The following is a 14,590-nucleotide window of genomic DNA, read 5'->3' on the forward strand; positions in this document are numbered from 1 at the left end:
CCAGAGATCCCAGAGAGCCCAGTGAGCTTGCAGCCTGGCAGCTCCTGAGGCTGGGGAAGCGACAGGGGCGGAGCCGCTGTGCAGGTCTGAGCCACATGCAGGAGGCGGGCAGCGAGTGGTGGCCACTGGCTCCAGCGGGAGCACGGGGCAGGCTGGGGCCGCTTACCCTGAACATCCCCTCACACGTATCCAACACTGCGGCACACGTCACACAGCTGCAAGGACACAATGACAGTATTCGGAGAAAGCAATAAACATGACGAAACAAGAGCACAACAAAAACTATGTCAAGTTTCAGTCAGGGAACCACACCAAATCACTTCAGCTTCTGCTCTGGCCCCGAGGCCTGTGCACCCCAGGACAGAACCAGGTTCTGCTGCCACAGAACGTGCAAACAGAACAGGCACGTGGGGTGGGGGGTGTGATTCAGGCTATAAGTTAGCAGCTCAGAAGTGGGGGCCACGGAAAGGAGTTGTTCTATTCCTCCTGTGCTGGTGGGCACACCACCTGTCCCTCAGTGCTTTCTCCTGCACACTCTTCACCCCCAAATTTCTCCTTTCTGTCTCACGGTTGCCTCAGAGTGATAGCTGTTGCTCATTCTGTTGCTTCTGGCATCAGCAGTAATCTGTGTCCCTTCCTTGGGGTGGCTGCAGAAGTTGGCAGGCTAAGGTGCTGTGAGGAGTGCCCCCTCTTGACAACTTGGGGTGACCATGAACTGCCGGGGTGTGGCTGTGAGCCCCGAGGGCAGTGGGCTTGTGATCCCTCCCAGCAGGGCTCACCGAGGACACACGTCATCACCGAGAACCACCAGGGGAAGTGGTGCACGCTGTTGCTATTCAAGCGAGAATTTCCTTAACTTCTTACAAGCTTTGGTAGATGACAGTGGCTGGACCTTCAACATTAATCACATCCAGAAACAAGCCAAATCACCAGACAGCTGCTCCTCACACTATTTAAATCTCACCCATCATAAACACTCACGTTGGACTAGATGTTTCAAAGGCAGCAAGGAGCCAAGCCTCCCAGGCTAAGCCGGCCATCTAATCAGGACTCAGCCCTAGAGATGGCTGTGGGGGCCGAGGGGCAGGAACACAACCTCCGTGAGAATGCCCAGTGCCCCTAGGGCATCGTTGCTCTCAGTGTGTATCTGCAGTGTGTGCATCTGTGTGGTGCGGAGGCACGGATGTGTGTTTGTGGCAAGTGTGGTGTGTGTGAGGGGGGAGTGCTTGGTCCCGTTGCCTTACCTTCTGCTAATGGGGATAAGACCAGCAGATGTGCTCAGGCCTTGCTGCCTGCCTGGTGAATGGGGTGGGGGTGGAGGGTGGAGGCTGACTCTGTTCCAAGACACTGCCCAACACCTGGCCTGCCTGCCTGCAAGAGGACAAAGCTCTTGCTTTTGGCCGCCCGGCTCCGGTGGCCATGGCAAATGTGCCGAGTTTCTAACCTCGTGTGGTCTGTGTCCGGGGAGATGTTCCAAAAGTGTCATCTTCTTCCCACCTACAAATGGCTTCTGCTACATGTATGCTACAGTTTCAGGCTTACACACCTTCCTGGGGGAAATAGCTCCATCTCTGATTTTAAATTCAAAGCAAAACTAAACTTCGGCATGTGGGCTTGTCCAGTTAGCCCCTCTGAGAACCAGGAGGACACCCATCTTTTTTGAAACTGACCCCTGCCTAAATACGTATTACTAGAAAGACATTTTTCTAATTAGGCTTATTAATTAATACCAAAAAAAATGTCTTTGGTTCTAAGCATCTGTTCTCCAGCTGGGGGCGGGGGGCGGGGGGGTGTGCCTGTCGAGAAGCCTGGGAAAGCCTCCAGGCCCTCACCAGGCTTTGGGGCCCTCTGTCCACAATCAGTACGCAGCCTCCAGCCTTCTCCAAAGGCCCCACCCCAAAGAACTCAGAGCACTCAACCCCCAGCTCAGAACAGAAGCAGAGCCCTGGGTCAGCAGCACGCACTTGGAGAAACCCCCTAAGAAGCCCCTCTGCAGGATGCCTGGGGTCCATCTGGAAGGGCGGTCCACTGGTTGGTTGGTGGGGTGTCTGAGGAGCCCTCTGAGAAGCTGCATGTGACACCAGCCTGGCTGCCCTACCGCAGGCGGAGACTGGTTAGCTGGGGCTGGCACTAGCTGTCCGTGCACGTGGCCCATTTTGCTGAGTTTCACGGAGGCACCCGAGGAAGCTGAGGCTGGGTTACCTGTAGACATGCTTTCCCCGGGGGACATGCCGTCCAGTACTGGGTGCTCCGTGGACTGCGGACTAGAGGCGGAGAGGTTCACCGTGGGCGGCTGCGGAGGCGGCAGGGTGGGCCTCTGCCGGGGCTTAGGGGTGGGCCGTGATTTGGTTAAAGTGCTTGTGAAGCTAGAAGGAGAGGCCAAAGGGGGTGCTGCGGCAGCTGGGGAGAGCTGGCCTGAGGCCAAGGGGTACCCCTGGGGGTAGCTCAGTCCGTAGGGCGACGGGGTGCTCGGTGGCGTAGGAGACAGGCTGAGTGGGGAGGGCTGGCTGGGAGACTGCTCCGTCACGGCGCCCGGCTGGCCAAAGGGAACCTTGGGTGGAATCGGGGCCAACTTCTTGGAAACTGGAAGGGAAAACAACACAACAGCAGCAACACACAATGTTAAGTGAAGCCTGTGGCCCACAGGATTGTTAGCACACCCTTCACCAGCTCCTGCCCTTGGCCACCCCAGCTCTTGGTGCCCTGAGAGCAGGCCAGACAATTTTTTGAAATTCACCTAGAATTGCATGCTTTCATATCTTCCCCTCTGCTCACTAATTTCTCCTTCTCGTCTCTGGATGCCTGCCATGAGCTATACACATGCTTGCACACACACATGCTTGCACACACATGCAGTTGAATCACAGAACACGCTCCCCTCCGAGGCGGCAGCTGAGTGCCAGCATCCTGCTACCACTCCTGAGCGGCCATGGTGGCAGAGGTACACTGAGGAAGACTGAGTCCGTGACCAGAGTCCGACATGGGACAATGAGGGTTCAACTTGTGACAGTGGACCCTGGGAGGGACGACAGTCCCAGAAGAGGAAATGCTAACTTCTGGCTGAACCTGTCCAAGGGCCAAACACTTGGACCACAGAGGCCTATTCCTTGTATGCCTTCCGTCCCTTCCTCCTCCTGGCCCCAGAGGTGCTTTTAAGAGTGGTGCCCTCCGGATGTAACTAGGTGCAGATGCATCGATGCACTGCCCCAGCCTCTGCCGCATTGCCTTCATTTTCCTTTTTATTTGCTTAATCGTGCTAAAAGGATGACAAATCTATTATACTTTTTATTGCAAATGAACCAGGAAAGATGAGAAGTTCAAACATTCAGAACAAACATCTTGCAAAAGTGATCACTCATCTGTCAGACTTAAGGGAGGCCTGGCTGTGGGTACCCCAAATTTTAGAAGAAATGGTCTTCTAAGCCTCAAGGAGGCATCAGGGACTGTTCTCTCCCCTCTGCATGGACCTAAACCTACCCCAGTCACGCCTCGCACACTCCCCTGGCTCCTGCAGTGCGGACAAGAAGGGGATGAATTCTTTAGGGTGCCAACCTAACAGGCTCAGACCCCTCCCCAGCTCACCCGCAGGGCGCCCCAAGGCACATTGCAATCACTGAGTGGGACCGTGTGTGCACAGTACTGTGTCGCTGTGACTTAACTAAACCATGTTTCAGCTGTGCTGGCTGAGGCCAGGGGACAGGCACCCTGGGAATCATGCTTGAATGTGTCTTCTCCAATGTGATCGGACAGGGAGGAGGCAGTGACATCACCCACTGTTCAAATGAGTGAACCAGGGACCAGTGATGAAATGACCCCTCTTGGGGTTGGCTAACTTCTGAAACTTCAAATGTCTGTGATGTTTACCACTTCTGGGTAGTTACAGGATGAGGGTGTGGGGTAAAACTTTGGGCACACTGTCCAAAGGTTGAAGGGTTAAAAAAAAAAAAAAAGCTAAGTATACCATGAGTGGGCAATGGCGGAGCAGGGAGAAGAAAGTTGGATCTTTCAAATGATGACTGGGCTACTGAATGTCACTGGGGAAAGGGACGTCCGTCACCCTGGGCTGCGCTGTCTGCACAGGTCCAAGGTGCTGTGAGAACAAAAAGGGTCAAGCTGCCGCTGGCATGAGGAAGCTGCCGCCTTTGGACAGAACAAGGGCTTAGCCCTGACCCTGTGTGGTTGGGCTGGGGGGAGGGTTAAAGGCCTGGCACACAAACGTGGCTGAGGACTTCCACCCAGAGTAAGAGGAAAACTTGTCGGTCTGGGGAAAAACCCTGGAGCGCCCCACATAACCTACAGTGCTCAGAACAGCGGCTCTGCCTGTTGCTGTTTGGCCCTTAGAGCTCTGCCCACAGTGGGGGCGACTACTTGTGAACACAGAAGGCAAGAGCAGGGAAGGGACTGGAGGGGCTGGGGAAAGCAGACTTGGGTAATGGGATCACACAGCAGCCTGAGCCAGGCAGCCTGGCGAGGCCCCATCATGAAGGTATGAGTGCCTAGGGTGAACCAGCTCTGTCCCGCAAATCCTAGAGCTAAAGCCACTTGTAGAAGCTGGAAAGGCCTGAATCGAGAGCAAACTAAACAACATGTATGCTATTTTAAACAATTTAAAACCTTTGCAAAGCAATGGCATAAGGTAAAAACAAAAAAGGCTTGAATAAGCACACATGCGCTGCGGCTCCCCATTTATGCAATGTCACCATGGAGCATGTTTTCAGCTTTTGGGAGTCATTTCAGAGAGGATAACTGGGCCTTTTACAGTGGGTTCCAGTGGCAGATTCTGGCTCAGAGGTCAGGGTAGAAATTCTCAGACCTTCTGAAGCAGAAATGTCAAAGGATGGGACTCCGGCAGGAACAATTTGATTCCTTCCTCTCTGTCCCATTCTTCAAACAATCCCAGGGGCAGGTAGCTGTGTGAGGTGATGGCTGACAGGGGGTCTCCTGCAGGACTCCATACACATCTTAAACCATGTCATGGGGCCTGCTAGGGACCTCGGAAGACACGTGTCCTCCTGAGCAGCCACTCTACACAGAGGTCTCGGTGTGTGGGAGGCCATACCCTGTACACCCCCCTAATGAGCCCTCTGTACAAATGAGCAAACTGGGAATTAGCCCCAGTGAGATGACCCTCCCCTTGGGGTGGGTTATCTCCCACACCTCTAAGCACAGACCAGGAATGTCTCACTAAGCACATGGTTTCTAAGTATCCACGTTAGGCGAGGGAAATGAGTTCTCAGGGTGGCATGCAGCTATCCTGGCCAGAGATGGTCGTGGGGGGAGGGTGGTGGGGACATACCTTTCCGGAGAGTGTGAGGGCTCTGGTCTGCCGGTGGCTGGCTGGGGCTGGTGCCTGGTTGTGTCCCTGGTTGCGTCCCTGTGCAGGGTGCCCCTTGGCTGGAGCCTGCAGTTCCCTTCTGCCCAGACCCTGGAGAAAGGTCTTTGCCTTTGGAAGTGCTGAAACACAAGCACGCAGGACAAAGCAGAACCCCTGAACTTGGGCAACTTCAGCACTAGCACGTGGATGGTAATGGGTGTTCTTCCGGGCCACCTCTGGCCTGTCTCAGGTCCTTCCTAACATTTTCAAGTTGCCCCCCGTGGTAACTCTCCCTTCTTGGGGCTCTGATGGCCTGCATCCTCTATGGCCCTCACCTTTGGCTTCCTTTCCACGCCTGTATCCTCTCTCCACTAGGAGACCCAGGTAATGGGGTGGCAGGGTTCCTGAGCCCCCTCTGCACCTTGTGATCAACCCCAGGACTCTTAGACATCCTGAAACTGGAACATGTAAATGTGCTCATCTCTTCTGTAGCCCCAGCACAGCAGAGCAGGAGGACTCGCCGGTGTCAGTGTGCCAGTGAGGGCTGCAGGCCTGGGCTCCCACTGCGAAACTGCATGGCCACGGCTCTCTCTGAATGTCTGTAACACCTCAGAGCAGGGATGAACTGGGGGCTCCTCCTCAAACTCAGGAGGTCCCAGCAAACCACAGGGTTAGAACAGACCCCGACGGTACTCCCAAATGTGGGCCAGTTCAAGTCCCAGCCCTTCGGCCTTGGAAGGGGAATCAGGGTTGATGGCACCGAGGGTTTCTGGAGGTTCTCCAACTGATAAAAGGACACCCTGAGCTACCAGGTCCCAAAGAGGGCTCATCCCTCAGTGCTGGCTCTTTCTCAGGCATTCTCCTAAGGATCGAGTACATGTTAAGAGACACCCTGCTCAACTCCACTCCACAGACCAGGGACAGCAAATATGGGGCTGAATGCTCACCCCCTACCATCCATCCCGTCATGCCACCCATGGCAGACATTATCAAGCGACCCTCAAGTTTCCCCACAGGGTCCTCACCTGTGTTCAACACAGTGCTGCAGGAACCCCTGGGAAATCAGGGCAGTGACCTAGGGGTTGGGAGCTATCTGTCATTCTTGCTAGAACCTACATGGACTGTGGTGCCCTCAGGTAGAAAACAGAAGCATGGAAACCTAAATCCTTCATGCTGGTTATTTCTTCCTTGCAAAAGCAGTGAGAGCTCATTTCTTCCCTGAATAAGCCTGGAAACTCCAAATATGAAAGAGCTAAGAATATGTTACTTACTCCCTGGGGGTATGGCAAGAAAGGCTGGAGGAGCCTGGGCGGGAGCAGCAAACGCCACCCATGCTCAGCTAGTTTTCCCCACGGCAGGGAGGGAGGGGAGGCCTTGTTTGTTCGAGGCAGCAGTACACTCTCCCCTTCTCAGGGTAAGTGTTATACCACTCAAGGGGAAGGGCTGTTTCCTCAGAGGGCCAGGAGAGCATTAATTCCTTTCTCTGTCTTGTGAATAAATGTCAAGAGCCCTGGCTGGTGTGGCTCAGTGGATTTAGCACCAGCCTGTGAACCAAAGGGTCACTGATTTGAATCCTAGGCAGGGCACATGCCTGGGTTGCAGGCCCGGTCCCCAGTAGGGGGCACATGAGAGGCAACCACACATTGATGTTTTTCTTCCTCCCTTCCCCCTCTCTAAAAATAAATAAATTAAATATTAAAAAAAATAAACGGCAAGAATGACGACCTTTGCCTCACTGCCCCCCCCCTTGCTTCACTCCCCCTTGCCTCACTCTGGCTGGGCAAGAACTTGTCTTTCACTCCTTTTCAGGCCCAAGATGGCCAGGCACTCAGGCACTAATGCCTAACATTCCTCCACTCTTCCATCCATCTCTGCCTCCCGCGAGAGAAAGGTAAAATCAAAACAATAAAGCAACAAAAGAAAACACAAGACAAGCAAACAAAATAACTGCTTCTCGAGGCATAACAGACTCTTCTTCTTTCCCCTAGATGGATAAGAATCTAGGGACCAAGGAATTCACCTTTCTTTTCTCTTCCGCCTGGACATACCCCCACAGCAGGAACAGGAATTTACCTACACAGCCTGGATCCTGTCCCCAGCCCAGGTGCAGCTTACCCAGGGGGAGAGGTGGGGTAGAAGCTGGTCCTTAGGGGTGCCACATGGTTGAGGCACAGTTTACAACATGTTTGAGGACAGGTTAATTTTGGAACACAAGACTCAGGGAGCTGGAGTGCAAAGGGGCAGGAAGCAGAGTTTGGGGTTAGAGTTAATGGCATGCAGATGAGCGGGCTGAGGCCGAGGCTGAGGCTGAGCCTGGCTAGAGAAAGCCACCAGCCTGGAAGGAGAGGGGATGAGGGGCCGGAGCTGGCAGGGAGTGGGGAGATAGGAGCAAGTCACAGGGAGGGAAGAGAGGGCCGTAACAGGGATCCAGCAACTGGAAGAAATGCCATCAGGGCTGCAAGTGTCCAGAAAACCGAAAAACCAGAGAAACAGAAAATCAATGGAACACTGGTTTGCACTGGGAGGAATCCTGTGGGGACAGTAGGAGAGTGGGACAAGGCCAACAGGGACAGGACACCCGAAGGAAAGCTACAGGGCTGGCTACTCCAGGAAAAGGGGACTGCAGGGCCACAGAGCAATGGGACTGACCTTTTAAACACCCTTTTAAACACCCAACCAAAGGGCCATGTTCCCCACCTATGAGTGACTCTGCAAAGCCACCCATCCGTAACATCTGAGAACATCTCAGGCCCAGGGGAAATCCATCCTTGAGGGGCATTTTCTAGAATTTTCACTCATATGTCAAATGTTTGGCACCAGGTCTCCGTTATAAGATAGGAAATCAGGATGAAGCCGCTGAGTGTCTGTAGAGGGAATCTTTCCGGCAAGTCTCCTGTTGGTCCACTTCCTTCCTGTCTGCCTCGCCAGCCCACAACCATCAGCCTCTGCTTCTCCCCTGAGCTCACTCTCCTGGGCCTGTAGCCTGGTGAGCACCCCACCAGGGCCAGCTCCACTCGTCCCCAGAGTTGGAGCCATCAGCAACAACCCCAGCACATCCAGTATCAGTTCCCTCTCCCAAGCTCTGTCACTACCCCCTTTCCCTTTCTCATCTCCCCATTACAGGGAAAGTACCCACAATACCTTCATTTGGCAGGGGGGAGGGGGTGTGCATGTGAGTGAGCTTGCAAGCAGAGATTGGGTTTAAAGGTTCAGCTTCTCGTGGTCCCTGATTTTCACCTCACTGGCCATGGAGGGATGCCACGTCCTCCAATGACAATGCACAGTGACATCTGATCTGACGAAGCCTTTCTAGTTCTCTGAATTGCTATTTGAGAACAGACAGAAACACAGGAACAGAACGGCAAAGGAGTTCGCTGTGCACGTCCCACTTCTGGAAGCCACCCCTTTAAGGAAAGGCAGGCCCAGCCTCCTCCTGCAGAGACCCTGTGTGTGGTCACGTGCCTTAATCATCCTGAGCATCTGCTCGCTGGAATGAGCACACCTTAAAAGCACAGATCGTATGTTTCGGCTTTGGGTGGACACAGTTCTCTGCAACAGTTCATTGAACTAGTGATGAAATGAGCTTGTTCTCCACCTTTTTTCTCCCCCTAGGAGAATAGAAATACAACCATGCAGCTGGCTGCAAAGTTCACTGAGCCGGCATGACTGCATGACCTTCACCCCTTCCCTGGTTTGCACCCTTGTTAGCAGTAAACATGGCCCCATAAATCTAAAGGTAGAGGAGAGGAAAAGAGAAGTACTGAAATTCTAAACTGCAAAAATAGGAAAGTTGTAATGGCAGAGGGAGGGGAAATGGAGAGCCAGGAACTGAGGTTCCCCACACGACTGTACAAGCTGCTACCGCTGGGTAAATTTGCTGTCTGCTAGGGATATTCTCCTCGGACAGCCTGGCCTGTATCTGCTAGTTCAGGGAGCTGTGGTGACTTCCTGGGCACCAGTATGATGTGGAAGGCCAATGTGAATGTGTAGAAATGGGGGGATGATGGAATTCGAGAGGCTGGAAGCAGGTGCAGGGAGCCCTGCCAACCCCCAACATAGAAGGCAGCCTGCCCGGGCTTACCTGGTCTGTTCAGCCCCAGGCTGGAGGCCCAGGCTGGATGGAGAAAGTGAGGGCACTGTGGGGTCCTCTGGAGGCTGCTCCGGAAGGGGTGAGGGCAGAGGCGCGGCCAGCTCTGCAGGCGGGGCGGGGGGCTGCGTGGAGGGCGGGGCACATGACCCTTTCCGGCCTGCGGAGGAGCCTCTTCGAGCCACCCAGGATGTGTCCATCACCCTCACGCCCATGCTGGTGAGGGACACAAAGACACGTGCTTATCCACACATGGCAGGTGACAGGCTCCCTCCCCCATGAAGCGGACACATTCAAGCAGGTCAGTGGTAGAACAGCAGTGCAGCCGTAGCACCCTCCTGGGCCCAGGGAAGCGAGGAGGTGTGGGCAGGGCTCCGCAGAGTGACAGGCCACTGTGGGAGCCTCCAGCTGCCCTGCCAGCCTCACCCCAGCGGGCAGCTACGCTTCCACCCGCTGCCAAAGCCAGCTGGTCTTTGAGGGCAGAATGCAGCATGTCTGGAAGGCACTCACTCCTCCCAAGTGGGAGACGTGGGTGAGCAGGACAGGGACAAGGATAGCATGAGACTGGAACAAGGCAGCAACCAGCAGGAGACATCTAAATACCTGTGCTAGCCCCAGGACCTGGCCAAGCCTCAACCTCCGCAGGCCACACCCGCTTCTGTACAGGTGGGAAGGGGCCGCTCATGCCTACAGTCACTCTGCTCTGGTTCCATGTCAATGATGGGAACACAGTCAGCCTCAAGTCAGTCGGCCAAGCAACCAGACATGGCACATTCACCCTCTGGCAGAGCTCACTAAGGCATGGCTCGCTTAGTTCCCAGAGACTGAACATGGCCTGTAGCTACCGGAGGATACTGTACCTTTGGATTTTCCTAAGGCTGCAGAGACAGAAACATACAGATATTAGTGTCAAAAAGACTATGCCTCTCCCTTTGGACATACAGGTTGTCTCCTGTCAAGGTCAGGGTCTCAGCGTGGGGCTTTCATTGTGCCAAGAACTCAGTTCCATTTTGTTGGTCTCCTAAAGTGGCTCTTCTATTTGTGTGAGTGAAAAATCTTATCCTACTAAGCTCACAGGTGAACAGAGAGGCTGAATGGTTGATACTGAGGTGTGTAGGGGCAGGGGTGGGAGAAAAGGGCATCAAAAGGGAGAAAAAAACCGAGGGAAGTACAGTAGTCGTCTGCCTGGCTTATGAGGCAGTTAACGCCCTCTCCTCTGGTCTATGAGGTACATAGGCAAGGCCTTCACTGACTAAGGCAAGAGCTAATGTTTCTAGTATTAAGGGCACATGCAGACACTCACTTAGGTAGAAAACACGTGCTCCCAGCCAGCATCTGCCTTTACCAGGCATATGTGCAGTGGGGTGTGGGTATGAGTGTCCCCTTGTGCTTACTCTCACCTCTTCACCCACACTAGTCAGAGGCACAGAGCTATCACACCATGAGTCCTGCCTTCCAACAAGGTCAAAGGGACCATGTGGAAGTGCAGTGAATTTTTTTTTAAAGGGGTCAAGTTTGAAGATTGTAGTGGCCTTTGGGTCTGTTAACGAAATACGCCTTAAGGGACACAGCCTGCAGTGAGGCACACAATGAAGGGCTGGGGCTGTAGACCTAGTGCGCCCCACTCGGGGGAAGGGACAGCCTCCTGACACACCCTCCTCTGCAGGTTCACTAGGCCTCTCTGCACCTCGGGTCAGTGCTAACATTACAATCTCCCGTACGGCTCTGAGGAGGCAGCTCTGCGGGGGAGGGGGCCGGGGCAAGTGGGGTCAGTCTCTTTCCAGGACTCACTTGCTTTCAATGTCATCTTGGGTCTAAGGACCCTCCACCAAGAAATAAGCATCTTCCCTGTAGGGGATTTGGAATTACTCTCAGAGGCCGCCCAGAAATGTGGGACAGGGTCCAGACACATCCCGGATGTTTAAAGAGAGCTACAAGGGAGTATCCAACTTTTGCTCTTGGTCTTCAGAATTTATTAGGATGCAGAGAGAAAGAAGCTTAATACTCATTCCACTGAGCAATGGGAAACACAGGCTGCGCCCATAAGCGGTCTGTCTAGCTACACAAACAGAACTTTATGGGGTTGACCAGCTGGAGGTACAGAGAATCATATATTTTTATGGAGTGGAGAAAAAGGCTTGGTGGCTGGATAGTGTAGAGCTGGAGTAGCAACTCTATAATGGGGTGACCCCACTCCCTGCCCTGCTCACCACGAATCTTCTAGGGAGCAGCACAGTCCTGTGGCCAAGAGCAGGGCTTCGAAAGGAGGGCTCTGGTGTCTGAATGAGTTTCTCATTACTGTATGATATTTACCATCTGCTATCCTCTGGGCAACACCATCTCCCTTTCCTTAGGGGTGTTGTAAAGAACAACTAGAACTAGGTGTACAAATTACTAGCATCTACTAAGAGATTGGGAAGTGGTAGCCTTAACTAAGATGAAGCTCTGTCCTTGTGGGTACCAAGTACAGATGATTTTAAACAATCTCTGTGGATAAATACGTAGAGTGAACCTCAGTCTAAAATGGGCCGATCAAACAGGGAATAAGGATGTTGTGTCAGTGAGTCAGGCATGATATGCGGTGGAAATATTAGAAAGACCCCATCTGGGTTATGTCAGCTGGGTTTATAGGCCTGCCATCAGATTTCTTCCCTTCCTAACACTGGCTCTAAATGTGAAAAGATTTTAGGGTGGCTTCTTTGCTGGAAGTAAGGGAAACAAAAATAAGGAGAGAGGTAAGAGTCTACTTTCCCTATGCTCCTTAGGCTTCTTGAGTTAGATGGGCCACAGTGGGTTTCAGAGGATGGGATTGCTGGAAGCCCACTTGGATGATTCTAGGCTTAAGAAACAGAAAAACAAAGGGGATCCTCACAAAATCCCCAAGTCTCACTGCCCAGCCCAGGTCATCAGGGTAAGAAGAAAGAAAGCACCAGGCTCATCTTGGCTGACGGCCTCTTCGGGGAATGAACTGTGACAGGGGACTGGAGACTCAGCCAGGAATGGCCACAACCCTCCCCACCTGCAGAAAGTCTCCCATGTCCCAGGGAGCCCCCTGCAACCTTCTCCTGTCCCCAGCCAGTCCACTGAGCTTTAGTATATGTTGTGCTTGCAGAAGTAGCCCAGTCACTCCTGGGAAGGTGGAGACGGATAAGAACACTGGAGGTGTTTTTAGTGAGATGTCAAAGAATGGGTTGGTCAGGGCGCCTCACTGGGGAGAAAGTGCACCCAGCCACATTGCTCTCTTAAAACCGTAATTAAAAAATCTAGTGTATGTGCTAAATACAGCTAACATTAACATATATCAGGCACTGTTTTAAACACTTCATAAGTAAAATTTCATTTAACGCTTACAACAATTCTATGGTTGTTGTTTACTATTATTTCCCCACTTTGCATATGAAGACACTGGAGCAATCAGAGGTTAAGTAGCTTCCTCAGGCATGTGGCCAAAATGTGAACTCAAAGAGCCCCATGCCAAAGTTCACACTCTGCATTTTCAAAGGGCTGTTTCCCATCGGGTTATTCTTCCCGCAAAGGTGGGTAAGGAAAGGATGTAGAAGATTAGATCTATGAATATTTCCTGATGAAGGAAAGAAGATGGCCTTCCTGCTTTAAAGCCTGTAATCCAGGAGCCCACACAAGAAAACCATGAGATCCAGAACCTTAAACATTAAAAGAGACAAAGGCCTGCCCCAGCAAACGATAGAAATAAAAAACCAAAATCTGAAAGTTGGAAGATCCAGGTCCAAGAATAGGTGTCTACCAAAACAATACATTCATCACTGAATAGAGTTTGCTGTGGACCATGCTAGGAAATAAGTTGTCAAGGGTTAGTGGGACTTTCCCCCTCCGTAGGATATACATCCGCAGTTCGATTTCTGAGGCCTGGCTAGGTACATTGTTAGCTAGAGGTGTCAGCCAATGTTTGTCTTTGACAATATTTAAGTCTATAGAGATCTAGAAGTTTTTAATTTCTGCTCTAGAAATCAGTTACTTTTGGCGACGGCCAGGAGAAGGGAGAGAAGAAATGGGTTAGCTGTCAGATGCAGACCCCAAGAATTTGGGTAGCTCCCCAAATGTCCACCAAAGACTTAGAAGTTCAGAGAATGTTTAAGATGTACTTGGAGTATGTGTAGCAGTGGCAGGGACCTGCGGAGTCACCATATGGTATCCTGGATAGCCAAGGCGAGTGACAAGGGACCTAAACATCTGAAGACTTCGTCTACCCCATACTCACACAGAGAGGCCAGCATCAGGTCATTTCTAGCTCCTTCAGGGATAATGCCTCTCCCAATTATATGATGACAACGTGTCTTTGCCTCCCCAGTGCAAGTAAAGGCTGAGGTCAGTCTGGCCATACCTCACAGACCTGGTTGCAGCATCTGTTATGGGTGAACCTGGACATTTGGAAGCTGAGGTGGGGCCTGGGCTAATAACATACTTCTCAAGGGTGCATCTGACTGATCCAAACCCAAAACAAGAGTCAAATCCTCCACTGGCATGTGGGATGACTTTCTAGGTCAGCATAGGTTCAGGCCCCACCTGAAATAAGGCGATGGCACCATCTATCCACAACATGCGGTCCCTCCTCCCACTTACAGAAGTGAGTCCCTTGGATCACTAGTTCTGACTGCTTTGTGACAACAGGCTCTATAATCAACAAGTCTGGAAAAGGATGCATGCCACAGCCACCTTATGAAGACTTGTGGTATGTAACCAAGAGGTTCTTCGCACACCCCCAAGTCTTACTGCCCCAGCCACATCATCACGGCAGGGGAAAAGGAAAGAGAGGTGTCTTTGGGAAAGGAACTGTGACAGGGTGCAAAGGACTCATCCTGAATGGCAACAACCCCTCCCACCTACAGAAGGTCTCCTATGCCCTGGGGAGCCTCCTGCAACCTCCCACTCCCCCAGCCAGCCCACTGGGCTTTAGTATATTCTGTGGTTGCAGAATTAACCCTATTACTCATGGGAAATGGAGGTAGATAAAAACTCTAAGAAGTCATATAGAATACATTACAGAAAATAGTTTCAATGTGTTGAGCCATGTATTTCAGGAACTCATTAGACTCCAGATATCCATCTTCCTCACTGATCCTGTATAACCAACAGTCAAATCAGTATTCCAAACAGCGCCATTCAGATTACCCTCAGACCTTCCCAATTCAACATGCCTCTTCCAGGTCACC

At 52.3% G+C, this 14,590-nt stretch overlaps 1 protein-coding gene across 3 annotated transcripts in view; it reads right to left on the reverse strand.

Moving 5' to 3' along the window:
- ARHGAP44 (Rho GTPase activating protein 44) overlaps positions 1-14,590 on the reverse strand; it is a 180,879-nt gene that overhangs the window by 3,739 nt on the left and 162,550 nt on the right. The window contains exons 17-20 of one of the 3 annotated variants that reach the window (XM_053672691.1): positions 9,396-9,617; positions 5,297-5,454; positions 2,203-2,583; positions 167-215 (exon numbers count right to left, since the gene is read on the reverse strand). In XM_053672691.1, the coding sequence (XP_053528666.1) occupies positions 208-215; positions 2,203-2,583; positions 5,297-5,454; positions 9,396-9,617 (769 nt within the window). In that variant the 3' untranslated portion in view covers positions 167-207. The remainder of the gene's footprint in view (positions 1-166; positions 216-2,202; positions 2,584-5,296; positions 5,455-9,395; positions 9,618-14,590) is intronic. The other 2 variants (XM_053672690.1, XM_053672692.1) reach the window with 2 other exon arrangements.

This window comes from Artibeus jamaicensis, unplaced genomic scaffold, assembly GCF_021234435.1.
Source record: "Artibeus jamaicensis isolate MK-2021 breed Jamaican fruit bat unplaced genomic scaffold, CSHL_Jam_final contig_781, whole genome shotgun sequence".
In the NCBI taxonomy this organism is placed as follows: Eukaryota; Metazoa; Chordata; class Mammalia; order Chiroptera; family Phyllostomidae; genus Artibeus; species Artibeus jamaicensis.